Source organism: Physeter macrocephalus, chromosome 6, assembly GCF_002837175.3.
Source record: "Physeter macrocephalus isolate SW-GA chromosome 6, ASM283717v5, whole genome shotgun sequence".
In the NCBI taxonomy this organism is placed as follows: Eukaryota; Metazoa; Chordata; class Mammalia; order Artiodactyla; family Physeteridae; genus Physeter; species Physeter macrocephalus.
Genome location: NC_041219.1, coordinates 33274392 through 33291138, shown reverse-complemented (window position 1 = coordinate 33291138; position 16747 = coordinate 33274392). Strand labels below are relative to the sequence as shown.

Below are 16747 nucleotides of genomic sequence, written 5' to 3'. Positions count from 1 at the left end.
GATAATTATTATAGAAATATTCTTCCAACTCCAGGAATACTTCTGTCTAAGTGACCAGTATTTGTCCTTAGGATCACAGCAGCTCCTCCCTAGGATGCTAATGAGTTCTTCCTCTTCAGTTCTCAATTTTCTAAACCCCAGGTAGACAACCACCTTTTTTTTTATAACAAAATTACCTCAATCAAGCCAAGGACTGTATAAATTACTACACATATACCATTTCACTTAAGGACCACAGCAACCTTTTGAAATAGGTATGATTTTCATTTTACAAATGATGAAACTGAGGCTCAGAGACTTCCAATAGTATTAACAATAATATACTACTATTTATAATACTATAAATAACAGTTATATCTTTTTCAGTATCATGAGTCCAGAGATGGACTATGTGGTTCAGATGCATTATTTCATGCAATCTGCATCTAACCTACAAAATGTATCCTGATTTAAAAGATGTCATCTAAATTTTAGAAAAGATGAGTAATTTTATTTATTCATTAAGATAGTAAATCAAGAAGCATAGCAGCACGTATAGAGGAGCAATGTGCATGATCATTAAAAATGATGGCCTCACTTTTATGTGTGTTGGCTTTGAAATGTGTGAGAGGCAGCCAGGTAGAGCTATCTGGTGGACATTTGAATTTTACAGTATGAAGTTACAGCAAGAGATCTGGATAGTGATATAGATTTAGGAATAATGGTCAAAATTGAAGGTGCCAATTTGGCAAACTTTCACCACCTCCCTGCCAAAATATACTGATAGTCTATATTCAAGTCATACTGTACTTATTATTCTTGAAATGTGACCTTTACTTTATTATTCTCCATGTCTTTGCTCATGCTTTTCCCTATTCTAAGATTTCCCTTCCTTTTCATCCCTCCTTGAGGAAAGTTCATCTTTCTTTCCTGGATATATTTCTCATTAACTATAAACAGTTTCTTCCTCTACCAAGTGTACTGATGATTCCTTTTTAAAAACACTTAATTACAGACTGCCTCATGTTTCAGTTGCTAGGAGATGTGTTTTTTTTTTTTTCTTATCCAAGTAACTTGCAAACCCTGTAATGCTACAACTCTACTTTGGTTTTCTTTATGTCCTAGCATCGTTCCCATCGTAGATGCTCAATATTTGCTGAATTGAATTAGAGAATGTGAACTTTTTCTGACCTTATTTCTAAATTATGAGATTATATTCCACTTGGCCTCTGCAACCTTCTTTGTGTCAAGAATTTAGCCCTCTTACTTACTTCATTGATGCCAGTTGTCTGCACTAACGCTTTTTGAGAATAGGCAACTTTGGAAGGTGATTTTAATAATTTAGAGAGTAACTTCCAATTTTAAAAACCTTTTATCATTTTGAGAAGAACATTTTTTTTTGTAACTTACATGTAACCAGACTAGATTATTGTTTTAACAAAAATGTGTTTTGTTAAACAAAAATCAATACTATTATGGCAGTTTGTGTACTTGTGTGAGAATATTAACAAAACTTTTTCACTTCTAATGATTTTATTTTGGTTTTAGTGCATTATATTTTGTTCTGCTTTGTTTTTCCAGTGAATACGGCTTTGCTGAAAAAGTAGTTGAGGGAATTACTGTTTCTGTAAATTCCATTGTCATCCGCATTGGAGCAAAAGCCTTCAATGCATCCTTTGAACTTTCCCAGCTACGGATCTATAGTGTAAATGCGAACTGGGAACATGGAGATTTAAGATTTGCTCGTATTCAGGATCCACAGAGAGGAGAGGTAAAAATTTTTTCCTTTTCTTTCTTTGTTTAAAAAATGTTTTAGTCATTGATTAATATAAAAGCATATTTACAATGGTGTGTTAGTTTCTGCTTCATAACAAAGTAAATCAGCTATACATATACATATATCCCCATATCTCCTCCCTCTTGGGTCTCCCTCCCACCCTCCCCATCCCACCCCTCTAGGTGGTCACAAAGCACTGAGATGATCTCCCTGTGCTATGCGGCTGCTTCCCACAAGCTATCTATTTTACATTTAGTAGTATATATAAGTCCATACTACTCTCTCCAATAAAGATGTTAAAAAATTTTTTTTAATAAATAAATTTTTTAAAAGTATATTTAAAATAATTACTTTTTATGGTTGCCTATATTCACATACTACTAGATTTACTTTTGCCCTTTAACTATACTTTTCTCTGTACTACTTTTAATCATTTAATTATATAATGTGCATATTTTAATGTTTTTACTGTAATATTTCAACTTACAGAGTTAATGAGTCCTATTTTAACTTCTTAGCTTCTCAGAATTGAATTTTAAATATACATAACTAAAATATGTTTTTAAAATTCTTCTTGGTTACATAATTCAAATGTTCTTTGTGCTTTATATTAAAATTAAATTACTTAGAATAAAACTGTTAACAGCTTTACAGATGATGAATATAATTATGAAGATGTGTTACTGAATTTGGAATTCTACAATTAAAATAAATTAAAGCATAGTGAATAGATCTAGAATGTCATATGAAAATTAGTGAAGAGATACATTTTTATAATAACTTGTTTTTACAAATATACATTTTTCTTATTCTATTTTGTGTAAGTGAAGCTAATCTCTATATTCTCTTTAGGTTTTGACCTTTAAGGAAATAAATTGGCAGATGATTCGAATAGAGGCAGATGCTACCCAAAGCTCACATCTTGAAATTATGTGTGCTCCTGTTCGATTAATAACCAACCAATCAAAAATCAGAGTCACACTTAAAAGAAGAGTAAGTCAACAGGATTACCTTTATGATTTATGTGATAACTATTACAATTGATGGGAAATTTTAAATTATTTTTTAGCTGAAATATTGGCATATTAAAACAGTGCAAAATAAAAGGAAATATAGTGCCTCAAGCAATATTTGAAGAAATATAGTGTAATGATAACATTTTTCAGGTTTCTAAGTTTAATATTTAGATTTTTTTTTAATGTGACTTTATTTGGAAATAGGGTCTTTTAAAAAAATTTATTTATTTAATTTATTTATTTTTGGCTGCGTTGGGTCTTCGTTGCTGCACCTGGGCTTTATCCAGTTGCCGCGAGTGGGGGCTACTCTTTGTTGCGGTGCACGGGCTTCCTTATTGCTGTGGCTTCTCTTGTTGCGGAGCACGGGCTCTAGAGCACAGGCTCAGTAGTTGTGGTGCACGAGCTTAGTTGCTCTGTGGCATGTGGGATCTTCCCAGACCAGGGCATGAACCCATGTCCTCTGCATTGGCAGGCAGATTCTTAACCACTGTGCCACCAGGGAAGCCCGCAGATTTTTATTTTTGATAAATTTAATAGATTTCTCAGTTATCAAATATTTATTGAACATTAACTCTTTTATAATTTTATTTCTTCTATTGAATCTTGCTCAGGAGTGGGTAAACGGTAAAGTCTTCACTATTAGTAACCAAAACGACTAGCTTTAGAAGGTTAAGATATGAGTGGTAATTTAGATAAATAAGGATGATAGCTCTTTAAGGATGTCAGTATTTGAGAGTCCACTGTGGATTGTGATGAAATTTAATGAGGGGGACTAATGACTTTTTAAAAAACTTGGCTCAATTAAAATCTCAACAATATGTTTTCTAGTACCAGACACAAATCACTGTACTAAATTAAATTGAAAAGAATTTTTCAGAGTATGACACTTAATACAGATATTCTAAAGTGTGAAATATGGTTAAAATAGCATTTCAGTTTTTAATTAATTTTTTTTTTAAGATTTATTTATTTTTGGCTGTATCAGGTCTTAGTTGAGGCATGTGGGATCTTTTGTTGCGGCGCACGGGCTTCTCTCTTGTTGTGACGTGTGGGTTTTCTCTTCTCTAGTTGTGGCGCGCAGGCTCCAGGGTATGTGGGCTCTGTATTTGTGGCCCGTGGGTTCCATAGCACGTGGGCTCTGTAGTTTGCGGCACATGGGCTCTAGTTGAGGCGTGTGAGCCCAGTAGTTGTGGTGCATGGGCTTAGTTGCCCCACGCATGTAGGATCTTAGTTCCCCGCCCAGAGATCGAACCAGCTTCCCCTGCATTGTAAGGCAGATTCTTTACCACCGGACCACCAGGGAAGTCCCTTTAATTAATTTGAATGCCCCCTTTTCTACTAGAATTACAGTTGACCCTTGAACAACACAGTTTTGAACTGCATGGGTCCACTTATATGTAGATATTTTTCAATAGTAAATACTACAGTACTACATGGTCTGAGGTTGGTTGAATCTGTGGATGTGGAGGAACCTTGGATACAGAGGGCCGACTATAAGTTATATGCATTAACCCCCGCATTGTTCAAGGGTCAACTGGGGTTGAATTAACATAGGTAATTATATGATTTATTAGCTATAAATGAAAAATTAAATTATATAAATACTTGTACCTATATAACTTGTTCCTGTTAAAGTACAGGAATCTGTCAGTCTTTTTTACCACTGTATCTCCAATACTAGGAGATATTCCTTCCATATTATAGGAACTCAATAAATATTTGGTGAATAAGGAAGGATCCATATTTAAACCATTGAAAAATTTTAAACTTTTAGAAGATACAAGTGCATTATAAGTTTTATTTCTTGGCTTACTTTTATGAATCATTTTTTCCTGACAGTTAAAGGACTGCAATGTCATTGCAACAAAGTTAGTTCTAATGCTGGATGACTTATTATGGGTTTTAACGGATTCCCAGTTGAAGGCTATGGTACAATATGCAAAATCTCTTAGTGAAGCGATAGAAAAATCAACAGAACAAAGGAAGAGTATGGCTCCTGAACCTACACAGGTATGCTATTATATGTTAATAGGAAAAACACTTCAGTTTACATGTAAATGGTTTAAAAATCAGAATAGTTGGTTGTTTTCTTTATGCAAAATAGATTATAATACTTTGAGTCCAAGAATCTTCTTATATATCTTACTATATTAATTTTACCTACATGGTATCTATATGAAAGCATATATTAAATGTATTTCTATCTATATAGTGCTTATCTTGTTTGGAGGTCTGTGCTTGGCATCAGAGTTACTGATAACATAAAAGTATTTTGATGTTATAAATACTTCTTTTCAGGAAGTTAAAAAAATACAATTTAAAAATTACTAAAGTAAGTGCAAAAGGAAAAAACCTGGGTAATTATAGTCAAGGGAAAGAATGTAAGGATTAATATTAAAATAGGAAACTAAAGCCCTAGGGAATTGCTGAAGTTGAACACAAAACTGTTAGAATTGTCTGATGGCTGGGATGAAAATGGGGGAAGCTATTTATTGATCACTTTCTTAAAATCAGATGCATTACTAGTTTTTTCTTAAAAGAAAAAGGTTTTCTAATCTTTCCTAGTAGTAAATTCTGAGAATTTGACATGAAGATTTTTGTAGAAGGGACATTGAAAATCCCAATGTGTAGCGTCTTTTGATAATTTTATAAGTATGATTGAGTTTTTATATCTATCCAATAAAGACTTAAAGGATATTGTGAAATCATACTTCTATGAATTATTTCATTAGAAACAGAGTAATTACATCTTAGATATATAGCTTGTTGGTGATCTGGCTGGTGCATGGGCTTTCCTGTGACTATCAAATTGGCATTGTTTACTGCCTGTCTGCTTTGTCATAAGGTGCAGGGCTACATGCTGTGGATGTAAAAATAAATATTGTCTGATCCTGCCCTCAAGGATCTCAGTGTAATGGGGAATCAAATATAAAACAAATCATTGCAGTTCAACGTAAATGCTAGAGTGCAGAATTAAAAATGGGGATGAGGAGATTATAGAAGCACAGAGAAGTTTTAATCAACTGCTTGTGGAGTTTGGAAAGGTTTCACAAAGAGGATAATGAAGTTAAGTCTTAAAAATGAGTAGAAGTTTCCAGGTGAGGGAAAGGATATTTTGGATGAGGAAATAGAATCTGCAAAAGTATGATGGTGTTAAAGAGCATGGTATTTTCTGATAAAAATACAGGGTTTGGTGTTCCTAGAGCATTATTTTTGAGAGTGAGGTACACATGCCTTGTGAATATATGACAACTTTCCAAGCTTTAAAGAAATTGTTTCACATCTTCCATTTTGATGTGTACTCTTTCTTAAATTTGGGCTACATGAGAATGTTCTTGTGTTAAGATGTCAGACTGGTTCTCCCTTTCCATATACTCGTATCCTAGTATCCTACTTTACAAATGAAAGGCATTCTTCTTACTCATCCTCATTCTTACTCTGATGGATTTGTTGGGGGTGGGGGGGTGGGGAAGGGAGGGTTTTGACTCAAAAACTTCTAGAAAATAAGACAGGCAATTTGAAATATTGCTGTCCATGTTGGAAGTGAATGACCCATGACAGACTAACAAATTAGGTGATTCCCACTTCTTTGCTTTCAACACATTTGAAGGAAGTTTAATAAATGTCAGCTGCTAGATTATTAAAAATAATTTTTTACAATAAATCACTTTGTGAATCCTGGCATGTAACTTGGAAGAGTTCAAAGAATCGTTCACATTGCTAAAACAAAATTCATTTCATTCTAATCTACTTATTTATGTGAACAAAGTTTCCCAGAGCTTTAAATGATAAAAACAAACAGAATTGATGGTGAACCCTGTATCATTCTACCAATAATTAATATTTATCCAATAAGATGTCTTCATAATTCTTCAAGGGAACCTAATTTTAAAAGTTTGATGAACAGAATACTGGACCATAGCATAGAATAGAGTTTTCTTAGGCAGGTAGCCTGAGTTTAAGCAGAAGTAAGTGGCAACTTGACATGATGAGCATTATATGTTTACTTTTCCTATAGGCATGCAGAAGCCAATGGAAGTTTTAAAATAGGAAACAAAAGTCAGGTATGACCTGGTGGTATTATAGAGGGTAGACTGAAGAGTAGAAAGATTGCGATTCTAGGGGAGGGGTGGACTTGGACCTCTGGAAATGGTTTGAAAGAAGAAAAAACAAGCCAAATTGGGGAAAGACATCTGAGTCTTTCACCAGTTGAGGATAAAGAAGAGAGAAGAGTTGAGAACTTTTCAAATAATTGGTAATTCCATTAGCCAATAGAGTAAATGCAGAAGGAAGTAGGTTTGATTAGGGGAGGTAAGGCTGAGAAAAGGTAATAATGAGTTCCATTTTGGAGTGGGAAAAATAATTAAAGAAGTACAGGAGATGATATTTTACAATATTACCATCATAGACATAAACACTAGTCTGTTAAGGCTTGCAATAAGGATTTATGTAGCTTAGGATGTCATTAACAAAGATGGTAATTGAAATTAAAGACCAATAGACAAAGTGTTGATGTTACTGTAGCTCTTACTTGTGTAATATGTGGATATGTTTATATAAAATAGAATGTAGATTAGGAAGCTAGATAAAGATACAGATTAGGCAACTAGAAACAAGGACAAAATTCTGTAATCCTACCACCATAACAAAACCCGTATTAGCATTTTGAGGTATTTCCTTACAGATTTTTTGCCTAAGCATCTGCATTTTTTCCTAGTTTTAGTAAGGATGTAGTAGCAAACGGCTATAGTTTTCTTCCATGTCATTAGTATTTGTAATTAGTATTTTTTGTCACGCCATAATATTTTATAGTAGATGTACTTAACCATTCACATTACTGTGGAGTTTCTTTCTTGGGTAGTAGTTGTCACATCACTACTTTAGTTATCATACAGAATGTCCTGATCACTTGAGGTACCAAGAAAGTGCATTAGAGAGTGAAGTAGGTGACAGTTTTCCTTTGCTCAACTTTATAACTTGAGAGCTTTACAAACTTGAAAATTAAGAGTTTTTTAAGATTATTCATGAGGCAAAAGAGTTCATAGTGGCCCACTTTTCCCCCCACAGATGGCATCCAAAAACCTAAATCTACCTCAGTATGAAGAAAAGTGTTTGTAGGGAGATTAATGCTTATGTTTTTATTTGTATCAGTATTTGTCTTGATGAAAAAGAGAATACATGATTAAAGAAATACAGGAGAGTGTTTTCTTTCAAAACAGTACCATCATAGACATAAATAATAGTCTGTAAGGCTTTGAAAGTAGATGGGGAAAAACATAAGAAAAAGTAATTTTTCTGATGGAAATCAGTTTAACAGTTCATTAGTAAAAAAGCTTACTTGAGCCCCTAGAATTTAAGCCTTCACAACTATATTTCATCTTTGCTTTTCTTTAAATACTATGGGCCCCAATCATTTTCACTGAGAGATTCTCATTTACCGAGTACACTTTGAAATTCTTTTACAGTATGACCACAGTTCTTACTATTAAGAATATGTATATTGTATACAAGCTATATGTATATAGTACTTTAATTTTCTGTAAATAACTACACTTTTAATGAACTGTTCTTAATTAGAAAATTTAAAAATATTTTAAATAAAAAATCTGGTCTTCATTTTGTTAATTGTTACCAGAGTTTCATGTATAGTTCTATGGCTAACATGTACATATCATCTCACAGTATTCTTATGTATGCAGAGTTATTTTAGGCTGTTGGAGGTTCACAGATGTCTTTATACTTCAATAGTATTCTGTTTTTTCTCTTTGGGGAGAAAATAATGTGCACTCACAATCTGTTATAAATCTCTTCTGCTTTCTGGCTTCTTCAGATATCCAAGTTCAGAGGACATACCACACCTCTTAAGAGGCATGAGAGCACGTATAGTACTAAATAATATCACAAGTGCTTTTACAAAGTAATGATTTATTTCTACAGGACATACAATAGTGTATATAGCTGATGTATACAGGGCTTACATTTGTTTTCTTTTTCAATATATAAAACTAATATTTAAATAAGCTGCCTTTAATAGTTAAAAATATATTTTCTAAAACAGGAAGGGCTATAAATATATAAATATAGCTATTCAAATATTTACTAAAACCATTGGGTTCATATTCAAATTATTTACAGTTCTCCAGTTTTTAGGTTTTAGTTTTATTCCTACATAATTCAGAAGATATTTTAGGAAACTGAGTTACTGATACAAAAGAAAATGTATTTGCTTATTTTTTATGACTTTATTACTAAAAATATTTAAGTTTTTTTGAGTGGGGAATGTCAAATATTTAACTTGCAGTGCTAAGGCAGTTTTGAATCTTTTAGAGCTCTACAGTAGCCCCATCTACCCAGCAAGTGAAGACACCACAGACTTCAAATGCTCCTGATCTAAATGATGCAATTGTGAAACTATTCAGTGACTTTGATGTTAAAGAAACCTCCCATCATTTAGTGATTTCTCATCTAGATCTACACATATGTGATGATATTCATGCTAAAGAAAAAGGTAATAAATAATAAAAGCTGCTATTTGAGACTATTTTTGGTTTTTCTAGAACTTACTACACATCTGGATTGTTTATCGTATGCAATATGTAGTCTGTACTCTTAAGGTAACTAGTCATAATTTTATCATTCGTTGAGGTATGTAGATGAAAGGTGTAATTTTAAGCATTGTATATTGGTATAAAATTTTATTTTGCTTTAATAGTTAGTACCTCAACATAATTAATTGTTAGCTGTCAATGCTAATGGTAAAATTAGTTTTTTTTTTTCACGACTGACATCCTTAGAGGTTGATGAAAAATTAGACTTGCCTTTGAATGAACTTTTTCATAATTTTGAAACTGTCTGTAAATTAAATTTTAGTCCACACTCAATTCATAATTATTTGCACATGTATTTTCACTTGATCTTAGCCAAAAGGCCAAAAAGCGATGCACATGTATTTTCAGCATGATGGTTTTTCTACATTCTTCTGACCCTATGTGCATATAAACACAACTATGTGGCTGTTTAACATTTCTTGTGTCTCCTTACTCCAGATCCTCCCTAAATTTGGTCAGGAAGCTAAATCCCAGTTAGGAAGGTTTTTTCTTTCCTTTTAGCTTTTGCTTCTCTTATTTTTCCCTATTTAGTAAACACAGGTAATGGGGTTAACAGGGAGCTGCTCTTGGTCACTTTGAATATCTGTGGTTCCATACTCTAGGTGCTGGGCATTTCTGTTTCTCCTCCAGAGAGTGTCTCTGGCCCATAAGTGTTGGAAGGATTCGTCAGGTAGTCCTGCCTCTAGGACAGTGTTTCTCACACCTTGGTGAGCATGAGACTCAAGCTGAGAATCTTTTTTAAATGGAGGCATCCAACCTGGGGCCTACAGACCTGAATCAGAATATATGTCTATGAAAGTTGTTGCTCTGAATTTTTAAAGCTGAGACAGTGAATATTGAGACCAACCCTTGTAACTTCTATTGCTCCTATACTTAGCAATAGAAGTTACCTTGCCTCCTCAGAAAGGGCAGCCAGATATCAGCTACCAGATAATAGGGTGGAGCAGAAAAGGTAAGGAAGATTTGGAGTTTGGAGAGAGATTTGCTGTCTTTTGTCTACCTTTGTGTCATTTGGCTTGTAGTTGGCATCTTCTGCTTTAGTGATTTGAAAGGAAAATCAAAAAAGTTAAAACAAACCAAGATAACAAAATGAGGGGTCAAGGTTAAGTGATCAGCAAAAAACCAGAAAAGTGTTTTCTCAGCTCTTTTACATTCCTCCCTCTATATTCCCTCATAGAATAAGCTAAATGATGTTATTTAAGGAGAAAACCCCTCCACCAAAATAGCTTCCTCATCTTAAAGATCTGTAATCAGTTCTCTGCTATTCTAAAATCCAGAAGGGTCTGAAATGCTTTTTCATAAGTTCGTAAAGAATTCATTTGCTGGCAAAACTTCATCTAAATGAGCACGTTGCTAATTTATCATCTTTCTTATACCCACTTAGTGTAAATACTTGAGTTTTGCTGCAGAATTACTATCTTTCGTTACTTAGTGCTGCCTCAGAACCTGCTGGCAGTGTTGTGTTTATATACATACATATATATGTATGTATACACAGATATACGTACATTACTTTAATAAGATTTAAAACAGTTCTGAATTCTGAAACATTTGGCTCCAAGGGTTTTAAATAAGGGATTGTAGATCTCTACTAGAAATTCTGCCGGTTGAGATAAATTGCAGTTAACAAATTAATATAGAGAGTGTGTACATAGCTCTATACTATTTGTGTTTGATTTGTCTATGCTGTCTTAATGTTTGATTTTTATGTTGGCGTTACACTGACTTTTCATCTACTTCAGATTTCTTTTTTACCTTTTTATTTTTTCTTCTAGTTTTATTGAGATATAATTGACATATAGCACTGTATAAGTTTAAGGCATACAGCATAATGATTTGACTTACATACATCATGAAATGATTATCACAATAAGTTTAGTGACCGTCATCTCATATAGATACAAAATTAAAGAAATTAAAAATAAATTTTCCTTGTGATGAGAACTCTTAGGATTTATTCTCTTAACTTTCATGTACAACATACGGCAGTGTTAATTACATTGATCATGTTGTACATTATATTCCTAGTACTTATTTATCTTATAACTGAAAGTTTGTAGGTTTTGACTACCTTCATCACATTCTCCCTTCCCCCATCCCTTGCCTCTTGTAACCACAAATCTGATCTCTTTTTCTATGAGTTTGTTTGCTTTTGAAGTTTAGTTGACCTACAGCACTATGTTAGTTCCTATTACACAGCATAGTGATTCGTTATTTCTATACATTTCAAAATGATCACCATAATAAGTCTAGTTATGATCTGTCCCCATACAAAGATACTATGTAATTATTGACTATATTCCCCACACTGTACATTTCATACCCATGATTCATTTATTTCACAACTGGAAGTTTGTACCACTTAATCTCCCTCACCTATTTTTCTTCTTCCCCTATCCCCCTGCCCTCTGGCAATCACCTATTGACAAATACTGTATGATTTCACTTATATGTGGAATCTAAAAAATAAAATAAATGAACAGACATAACAAAACAGAAACAGAGTTTTAGATACTTCCAATCTTTTTTTTTTTTCCCTTGGAGCATCATTTATTTTCAATGAGGAGTCATTTAAAACATGATTTTTGTATTAAAATATAGTATTATAGTTTGCAGAATTTAAGAACATTTACAAAAGAAAGCATGAAATTTCAAAGGCATTTGTCACTAGTACCAGAGAACCAGGGTTCTCATACTTCTGCCATTCATGGGTATTTTACTGGCAGAGTTTGAGCAGCATAACTAGATTTCTGGTAACTCCAAATCATTGCAACTTCTATCCCCTGTGCCTTCAGTTGCTCCTGAATCTCTTCTCAGAAGTTTTATAAGCATAAGCGTATTTGTCCAAAGCACAAGTAAATTTAATTAAGATTATGTCCACCAAAATCAAGCAACTCTTCATTTGAAATATTATTTTAAAAATTATCCCCAATTAAAGCACTATTTCAGCATACTATCCTGGTTAATGACACACGTCTGAAGTCAGATTGTCTGGACTCTCTACCATGCAACAGCTGTGTGACCTTGAATGAGTAACTTAACCTCTATGTTCTTCAATTTCATTGGCCTTTCATAAGATTGTTACAAGATTTAAATGGGTCAGCATTTGTAAAGCATCTAGAAAATTACTTGGACTATAATAAGTGGTACAAACCTTGTTGTACAGAGCCCTAAAGTTTTATTTTTCTAAAGCTTTATTTTCAGGTAGAAGGAATATGGCTATCCATATAAGGAGTTTCATAACCTCATCTTGAGGTGATAACCTTGGGTGGAATATATCTATCGGTCAACTTTCTAATGATCCAACCTTTAGTAGCATTAGAAGGGAAGGAAAAGTGCCAAAAAAAGAGAACTTCTAACCTTAAAGAGCTGTTTAAGGGTGTTTTGACATCCCAAAAAGCAATAGAAAGACTCGGACAAATGGAAGCCCTGCCAAATAGCATTTATTTAAAAAATGTGAGAGACTTGATCTCTAAATTTTATTTTGAAGAATCACATTTTAAACAAAGGGGCAAATATTAATGCCGCATTCTATTCAGTGGCATTTAAATAAGGCCAACAACATTTACTTAAGGGTGTTTTGGGGAGGTTGTTTTATTTTTTGTCTGATAGATTCTAAAAGCATAGATTCTATTCCAAATACCATATCTAAGAAATTACCTAAGCTTCTGCCCAACTAGATGACAGAAGCTTATTCTAAGAGTGAGGATCCATGCTTTTGCTCTATTACAATATACCCATAATTAAATGGCAGTAAAAAACTAGCAATCTTAAGTTTTTCTGATAAGCCTGGCTTAGTAATTCTCAAGCTTTTTAGTCTCAGGACCATTTTACACTCTCAAAAACTATTAAGAACCCCAAGAGCTTTTTTAATGTGGATTATATCAATAAATATTTACAGAATTAGAACATTTGAAATGGAAAAAAATTCTTTTTTTTTAGATACTTCCAATCTTAACATAGCTGTGTGACTTTAGAAAACTTACCTAACCTAGTAGATTCATTTGCTTCTTCAACAAGAGGCAGGATGATATAAGGTAGTGGTTAGGAGTTCCTGGTTTCAAAACCAGCCGTACACTAACTGATTGTATGACCTTGGCCGATTTACTTAATTTTCTTATCTAGAAAATAGGCATAATATTAATGGTGTCTATTTCATAGGGTTGCCATGAAGAGCAAATGAATAAGTACACTTAAAAAATTTAAAACAATGTTTGGCATATGGTTAGGTCTGTAAATATAAAAGTTCTGCTACTCTTGTATCCTCAACTTTTAGCTTAGTACCTTGCAGGAGATAGGGGCTCAATAAATACTTACTAGATTGAATTGCATTTCTTTCTTTTTTAAAAAAAATATTTATTTATTGTCTGCATTGGGACTTAGTGTGGCATGCAGGATCTTTTGTTGTGGTACACAGGCTTCTCTCTAGTTGTGGTGCTCAGGCTCCAGAGTGCGTGGGCTCTGTAGTTGTGGCACGCAGGCTCTCTAGTTATAGCATGAGGGCTTAGTTGCCCTGCGACATGTGGGAACCTAGTTCCCGGACCAGGGATCGAACCGGCGTCCCCTGCATTGCAAGGCAGATTCTTAACCACTGGACCACCAGGGAAGTCCCTGAATTGCATTTCTTAAAATCCTTATTGTATTAACCTTGGTAACAGAGAGACAGTTATCACTTCTTGGACTGCAGGTATGGTAAATGAAATGTTTCTTATATTTGCTTAATACTTCTTTCTCTGTCTCTCTTTCAATTTCATCTTTTTCTTTTCCCAGAGTCAAACAGACGTATAACTGGAGGGGCTATGCAACTGTCTTTTACACAGCTAACTGTAGATTATTATCCTTATCACAAAGCAGGTGTGTATAACAATTTATTTAAAAGATGTATATCTTGCTTTTAAATTATATAGCCAATTTATTTCATTTTGTTGTTATTTTATTATTTTGTTTTAATTTAAGTTTTTAAGGAGAAAAGAGACCAAGGCATTTATTATTTCCCCCGCTGGCAGTATCTTACCAAGAAAATATAATTGCCATAGAAAATATTCATGAATCTTATATTGAGGTTTATGTAGATTATTAGTAAATATAATTGTTAGAAATTGAAAATATTGTAAACTGATTTAAAACTTTAAAAAATTAGAATATAGAAGACATATATTTGTGCTATTTTGTTAATTATGACAAAAGCAAGTTATTAATGTTTTGAATTTTTTAATAATATATATTCAAAAATCAAAAAAGAAAATAAAGCAAAAGAATAACAGTGATTTTAGTTAAATTGTAGGATTCCAGGAACCTTTTTTAAAAAACTTTCTTGTATTTTCTAAATTTCATCAATAGAGAAGAGTTAATAGGTTCTTTAATAATCACATATTGATAGGCACTTTCCCCCCAAATAATAAAAACAAAAATATGTATGTTTATGGTCAAATTAAGTAAGTTGACCTTATACCCATCTATGCATTTTGGTGATATGTGGCTTTTTATTTTTTAATTCATATAAATAAGAAAAAACAAATAACTGTAATGAGTTTTCTAGAACTTTTAAAATATGATAAAATTTTTCTCTTCACAAGTTTCAATTTCCCAGTGTTTGTCATTTCTGTGTCAGTACCTGGTAGAATTGAAAGGTTGTACTATTTGTTTAGAGTTTTGTTTGAAGGGCTTTGTCTTACAGTCTGACCTCCTGATTCATAAGTGACTTACATATACTGAAAATAATTTTTACCATAGAAATCATTCCTATTTAGAAGGTAAAACTTCTAGTCATAAAGTAGGTTTTACTTTCTTAACCCTTTTGTGTAGATACTACTTTTCTTAATTGCTACAGATAAACCTAATAATCCTGATTTAAAATTTTTCCTCTAAAAATCCTATATGTGATATATATATATACATACACACATATACATACATATATATATGTGTGTGTGTGTGTGTGTGTGTGTGTGTATATATATATGGCTGCAGTTACTCACTTTACAACAAATCTCTGATGAAGACACTTTTTCCTGTATGGTATTTACTGGGATTCTATTCAATGGAGGCATGCCAGGGGTTGAGCATTCAGTGAAGGTTGACCAGCAATGCTGCTTCTTATTGAAACTTTGAGTGATGTTCTACCTAGGATGGGTTCTAGACAGAAACCCTCCCAGGTTATTTGCTTTTGACACTCTTTCCCTCCTTTCTAAATGTTTTAGTCATATTTTCTAGGAAGATTAATGTCTGTAGTAGGTGAAAGCTGCAAATTTATTGGAAGATTAAAGAATCCCTTGAGAAAATGAATATTTATCATTAGAAGCTCTGCTATAATGGAATAAATGAAAAGTGTGCATTTTTCAGTGAAATACTTGTTATTCATTTTACAGGAGATAGTTGTAATCATTGGATGTATTTTAGTGATGCAACGAAAATAAAAAGTGGTTGGGCCAACGAGTTGTTACATGAATTTGAGTGCAACGTTGAAATGCTTAAACAGGCTGTAAAGGATCATGATGTAGGTTCACCTCCTAAATCCCCAACACATGCCTCTCCCCAGCACACACAAACAGGTATTTTACCTCTAACAACATTATGTCATTCCCCTAATATTAATTGGGTGTGTGTATGTGTGTGAATGTGTGTGTATGTTCACCATATGATATTTTCTGTAAATAAATATGGTGTTTAATTAATGTCTAAAAAGCCTGTACCTCATTCAGATCATAGGCTTATAGATCAAAGCACTTTTTAAATTAATATGACTAATAAAAGTAATACCCACGTAGAATATTTCAGACTCTTAAATGACAGGTAGATTTCTCTTTTTAACAAGAATTCCACCCAAAAGTTATTGTATGAGAGTTTCTTCAATGTGATATAAGTATGATTCCCATTTAAAGAATAATTATCACAAAATAAAAGAGTAATCATCATAATAACTTATGTTCTTATATCAGTTTATATATAAAGTATTTCCACATATGTTACCTTGTTTGAGAAATTAGGGTTCATCTATATTTCTAGTAGCTGTCTTAGTAATAAAAGAGTGACTGGTAAAAATAATTTTACTATAAATTAAAAGGAATTTTTGTTTCCCACAGAGAAAGACTCAACTCTGAAAGGGACTTCCAAAACGCCTACCGTGTTACCTCAACAATCCAAAGTTAAGTTAATGTCTAGTTCTGTTGTGGTTAGACTTGCAGATTTCAATATATACCAGGTATGTTTTATTTCTTAAATTAAATCTTCTGATAAACACCTTTAGGGCTTCCCTGGTGGCGCAGTGGTTGAGAGTCCGCCTGCCGATGCGGGGGACGCGGGTTCGTGCCCCGGTCCGGGAAGATCCCACATGCCGCGGAGCGGCTGGGCCCGTGAGCCATGGCCAC

The 16747-nt window shown here is 33.3% G+C and overlaps 1 protein-coding gene across 1 annotated transcript in view; it reads left to right on the top strand.

Moving 5' to 3' along the window:
- BLTP3B (bridge-like lipid transfer protein family member 3B) overlaps positions 1–16747 on the top strand; it is a 100076-nt gene that overhangs the window by 47173 nt on the left and 36156 nt on the right. Inside the window, 7 exon segments of the mRNA XM_024127218.3 lie at positions 1561–1750; positions 2609–2749; positions 4612–4782; positions 9100–9280; positions 14151–14234; positions 15749–15931; positions 16463–16581. Of these exon segments, the coding sequence (XP_023982986.1) occupies positions 1561–1750; positions 2609–2749; positions 4612–4782; positions 9100–9280; positions 14151–14234; positions 15749–15931; positions 16463–16581 (1069 nt within the window).